The 5,782-nt window shown below is 37.2% G+C and overlaps 1 protein-coding gene across 1 annotated transcript; it reads left to right on the forward strand.

Moving 5' to 3' along the window:
* Window positions 1-2,631: 2,631 nt before the first annotated feature.
* On the forward strand, window positions 2,632-4,021 carry LOC148030791 (uncharacterized). The gene is made up of 2 exons (XM_087685621.1): window positions 2,632-2,859; window positions 2,977-4,021. The coding sequence occupies exons 1-2, from the start codon at window positions 2,739-2,741 to the stop codon at window positions 3,330-3,332; spliced, it is 477 nt and encodes a 158-aa protein (XP_087541747.1). The 5' UTR covers window positions 2,632-2,738; the 3' UTR covers window positions 3,333-4,021.
* Window positions 4,022-5,782: the final 1,761 nt, after the last annotated feature.

Here is a 5,782-nt window from a genome sequence, read left to right on the forward strand (position 1 = left end):
ATGTGATACTAGATGTGGTCTCCTAAAGAGTTCTTAAGCATGATATTACACACACGCACGCGAGCGCATGCACGCACGCACACACGCGCACACATGCACACCCCCCCACACACACACATGCGTGCGTGCACACACACACACACAAATGCATCAATATGGCTGCCTATGGCCCTAATGCCTTGTATTGTTGAATGATATTCATAGTACATCATGCTTTCCATTTTTTATCCATCATAGCTTAGCATAGCTCTTGATCACAATGGTATTCAACAAGATTGTCATTAGGGAGACTGTATTTCCCCTATGAGAATAGAGTTCGGCCCTCCCATAAACTAACTCCCTTATTTGAATAGGATCAATATTAATCTTGACTAGGAAATTGATGTATTTGACTAACAATCAAAAGTCCTAGATAGTTTTTGGGACCGATGACTTTGTATATAATTTGGAACAACTTACAACTTTTTTCTTCATCCATCCATCTAACAAGCAGAGACAACTCTATGCATCTTATCTTTTGATTAATATATCCGATGTAAATAGACATATGTGCTTTACACTAAACTCATAGTCCCTAATATACCATAACTATTATAAGTTATTGAATTGATGTTCCTTTTTTCTATAATGATATGCAAATGTGCTCGTGGTGCTAGTTTGAACAAGTTATTTTGATGCTATCCAATAAATGATCTAGAGTGGGCACAAAGTCCTTATGCTTTCTTACACAACCATTGGACCACTATTGTTTGTAAGATCACAGTAAAACTTATAAATGGTAGTTATTCCTAATCAATAGCAAGTGTATATATATCAATGGGAGAGAAGTTTTAAAGAAGGACCTAGAAAGCATAACGTGGTTACATTATAACCTTTCAAATGAGAGTATTCAAATGTGTAAGGGAAATTTGAGAAATAATTCAAACTATAACGTGGTTGCATCATAATCTTTCATAATTCAAACTATAACGTGGTTACATCATAACCTTTTATAATGGTCATAACAAGAATATTCAAACGTGTAAGAGGAATTTGAGGAATAAATGACAGCAAGAAATGTTTCAATAGGAGCATATAGTTGTAACACAATTCTCTGTGGTTAAGATGTACGCTTGGAGGATGTGAAATAGTTTCTTTCACTTCAAAAATGTTGAGGAATTTTCATACAAACATATTAGGAGAAAGGGTAGTTGGAGCACCTACGTGGTTGTAGCATGTGTTCCCTTGTGGCTCTAAAGTAAAGTGTTGTCATAGAGTTCAGAAGCTATGTCATGGGGCTCCACTTTTGAGAAAATGACTCTTTGAACCCTTTAGCTTGTAGATCAAGTGTGATGTCTTTGGTAGAAAATTGTGTAAAGCCACACTTACGAAATATCACGAAGGAGAAAGTGTATGTTTTTGGGTTCATGAATACAAAAATGCTTTGCTATTATTGCTTGAGGTGTATATATAAATGCATTCTCATTTGCCTTACAAATAGGTGGTTGCAGACAAGTCTCATGACTTAGTATGTGTATGCCAATGTACGTGTTCCAAGTATATACAAGTAGAAACACACTCTCGTTTCTATAATTTGACAATACATGAGTTTATAACTTGCAACGTTGTAAAGGAGCAATCATTTATATCCAAAGTTCTTTCTCCACGTGATTTTAGAATTGTATAACCTACGCTTCATCTTGTAGATATAGATTAATAGCACGAATTCCTTGCAGTTTAAACAACAATCTAGTGTGCAAACAAATACCATGCCTTCACATAAAAAACACCGTCCACAAAAATGAAAAGGAAGAAAATATAGCAAATTGAAAACAATAGAGTTGCTAATTCAAAAGACAAAAAAAAAGCCAACTGCCTCTCAATGGGGTCAACTCTCTTAATGATGTTTACATTGATTGACCAACAAGAAATTAATGTCATGTTGCACTAAAGGGCTACATGCTCATCCCACACAAACACAAAACAAGTCAGAATAAAAGACAAGCATCATCGATCTACAGTGCAAATAGTGTTCAGTTGATAGTCATGTGTGTGGGGGCATTTGGCAAGGTGCCAAAATTCATTTGCTCTCCCCCCTCTCTCCCTTTGGCAGTACGTCCCTTTATAAGCTACAAGAAAATGTCATTGATGTTCTAGTAGAAGTAAATGCTTGCCTTGCTCTTTTTAGCTCTCCATTAAGTGATGGAAGTCCCCTTTTTGTTGTTTGCAAAAGAATGTATTGAAACTCAGAAAGTGAGTGAAAGCCTTTGTGATGGAAGAGAAAGTATCTTGAAACATTTTCATGATTAATTAATATGCGCCTACCTTTGGATGGGACTCAAAAAGGGGTCAAACAAAGTGATCTAAGGAGATGATCCAATGAGCAAAACTATAAAGAGTTTTTATCTCGTACATCAAACAAGCTAAGCTAAAAGCACGAATGCTTATCAATGGAAGGAGAAGGACAATGCATGGAAAGGGAAGGGAAAGGGCCACATAAACACTTTGGGAGTGCAACGTCTCACCGATTGACAAGGCTCTCAATAGATTAGATCAAGAATGGAGGGGAGGAGTAGGCATTGATGGTGATTATGACAGGCTTTGATGCTTTCTTCTTTGCGTATACGACCCTATTTATGTTTGCTAAGCTTCTGGTATCTCCTCATCAGCTCCATCTTCTCAGCATTGACAAAAATAATAAGCAGACGGTCAGATTGTCTGACTAGTTTAATGCATAGAGGTTTGCGCGAGGCTGCAGTATGGCTGGCATTAATCCTCTTATTATACTGAGTGCTGTTGGGCTACTTCTACTGATCATCTTATCAGTCGGCGGCGGCGTCAGCGCCATGAAGGGTGATTCTCTTGTGGGGGCGAAGCAAGGTGGGTTAAATAATCCCATTGGACTCTCTGATTGGATTATAAGTGGTTAATCCCATAGACGTACTCTCTTATATTATATCTCATTAGTCTATCCTGGATCTACTTATTGCGTTGCAGGATATAATATCATGAAAGATGATTTCAGAAGCCCATCGAAGTGTACTCGCAGTAGCAGCGCATCGTCGTCGTCATCATCGCAATCAACAGCAGGCTGCAACAACAATAACGTGGCGCAGTCACGGGATGTCACGTCCCGTCGCTTGCTGATTGGAGACTCGCGCCGCAGCCAGCTACTCCAATCACAAACTGACACATCATCAGGCTTATCGACGGCGGGTACTGCGCCTCCCCATCCCGAATCGACGGCGGGCGATGGCTCGAGCTTGCAGCAGCAGGAGCTCGCCGAGGCGGCGGTCTTCCATTTCCATGTTGATTACAGCGGGCCGAACACGCATCCGCCCAAGAATAATTAAAAGGCCTAAAGCACGTGTTTATAGTTACTTATTTTCTTGCACGTATTCCAATTAGTAAAGCACGGTGCCAGGTCCCCGAGATATCTTGTATCTCATAATGTATGTCTGCCTTAAATTCCCACCTAGCCTACCAACTCTTTCTTTTGCTCGACTTGTTCTCATCAATGACATAAATAAACCACCTACCTTCATAACCTAGCTATTGTGTAGAAAAGGTTATCGAATCCTTCCTTAGCAAGAACCTCTTTATATATAGCCAATGTGTACAAAAGCTCCCCAAATAAGTGTTGAGTAAGTTCTTGTCGAATAAGTCCTTAGCAAGAACCTCTTCGTGTATAGCCACTATGTACAAAAGCTCGCCAAATAAGTGTTGAGAAAGTTCTTGCTACCACTTAGCCATGACGAGATAGCATCCACTCTCACTTATCCCAAAAAATGCATTGCCCCGCATTCTTTGCACATGCTTGAAGATGCACGTGCAAGAGCTATATTCACCCTCCAACTCATGTCTCAGAAGTGCATAACGAAAACATGTTTGAGATGTGCTAGAAAGTGAGATGTTGAGATGGCATGACTAAGGCAAGCAAATGTTCTTGTATATCTCTGTTTGAATAAATAAAACAAGCAACACTTTGGTTTATTGACTACTTTAGTCTACCAAAAATGATACAATATAATCCCAATCTCCACCCTAGAGCACCTAAATATGTGGAATTTGTCTAAGAAAAAACACTTCCAATTAGCCCAAGGCAACCATATTGTATTATTATATCCTACAATGTGAAATAAACTATATCCTTTTAGTGTGGACCTCAAAGTACATAGAGGATGCATTTATTTACATTCTTCTATAAAAAGGATCCCAAATTCTCGGAGAGAAAAGTGCACATATAGAGCGCTCCAAATTATTAGAGACAAAAGTGTACATATAAAGGCCCTCCAAATTCTTAGAGAGAAAAGTGCATATATAAAGATCCTCTAATATGAAAGGCATTTTCTACATTCGACATATAAAGATTACCCTCAAATTATTCAAACATGGATAGTAAGGAAATTATATTTTCAAGCTTAAATACATAAGATATAGGTACTCTTTTTTATAGTGCCTATCTAGAGTTTCCAAATTGGTTTAATCATTCTACTATATTCAAAGTACACATGATGACAATTTAATGGATGCTTCTTTCAATGCATGTGTACTTAGGCAATGTTGGGCTGTCAACCTATGCATCAGTATAAGCATTGGAGGTATCATTAGAATAGTTTCTTGGAAATGAACCTTGGTACTAGCTTGAATATTGTAAGCATTAATAAAACCATTCAAATTTAGACACTTCTACCAAGGGTAGTATAAGGCCTATTCTAATGCAAAAGCTAGTAAAATAATAGGGCTAATACAAGGTATATTTTGATTGTGTAAAAATATTTATAGGGACATGGCCTCTATAGGCACCAAAACTTGTGCTACTGCCTACTATCGAAACATGGAGGCAATTCATACATAATATATGTCACTAAATTATTGATGCATGTGCCTAAATGTCACAAATTGATTTGTATTACATGAAATTGTTATATACATGTATTCAATGCCTAGTCCATCGCATAAAAATGTAGGTCAATAGAAGAAATAAGGTTGTGAATCAAAAGAGATGTGACTATAGAAATTCACTTGTTGTTAGAGAGCCAATTAGTAGTCTAGCATATGATTATGAAGTTGCCATCACTGTTGCCACCTACATTAAAACAAAAAAGAAAAAGAACTTGACATTGCATTAGTCAAGCTTGCCTCAAAGGACTATCATCTATCACTATCCAAGGTGTCATGTTGTGGTGGCTCTCATGCTTTCATAGTACATCCTATTCAAAGCACATCTTGGATCAAATAGGTATTGTGAAGGTAGAAGAGCCACATCTTGAAAAATGGTTATAGGGGGTTATCATCATCAGAAACATCAACTTATGTTTGGGCCTCTAAGACGTGCAAAGTCAGCTTAGAGGGAGAAAATGGAAAAGGTCCCAAAACAACCCAACCTTGCATTATCAACTATTTTTATATAATGTAAATTACTACTTAAAACATTGCATGCCCCACATACACATAGCAAGCTACTTGGATTACTCACTAAAGATAAAGTTTGTAGATTTAGGGTAGTCTTTTTTTCACTTTAATATATGTTTTCCCAAAAAAGAATCATCCTCTTAGGGATTTCTCCTTTATTGCAATTGAAAACATTTTCTTAATAATTGAGAAATTTTTCACGAATTATATTTTCCATTGCTATATTTCTAAATATTTTAGCTAAATGGTACCAAAGGTTTTGAATTTTGGATATAGAAATGTTGCATGTTGCTTTCAATTTGAGAATTACCATTAATCTAATAGCAATATTGCTTAAAATCAGTTATATTCTCGGATAAGTTACTATGTATAAATCCTAGGCATCACG

Source organism: Lygodium microphyllum, chromosome 9, assembly GCF_053477565.2.
Source record: "Lygodium microphyllum isolate KBCC chromosome 9, Lygodium_microphyllum_v1.1.10, whole genome shotgun sequence".
NCBI lineage: Eukaryota > Viridiplantae > Streptophyta > Polypodiopsida > Schizaeales > Lygodiaceae > Lygodium > Lygodium microphyllum.

Coding starts and splice junctions, on each gene's coding strand:
- LOC148030791 (XM_087685621.1), top strand. CDS start 2,739: ATGGCTGGCATTAATCCTCTTATTATACTGAGTGCTGTTGGGCTACTT. Junction 2,860..2,976: donor TCTTGTGGGGGCGAAGCAAG/GTGGGTTAAATA, acceptor ATTGCGTTGCAG/GATATAATATCATGAAAGAT.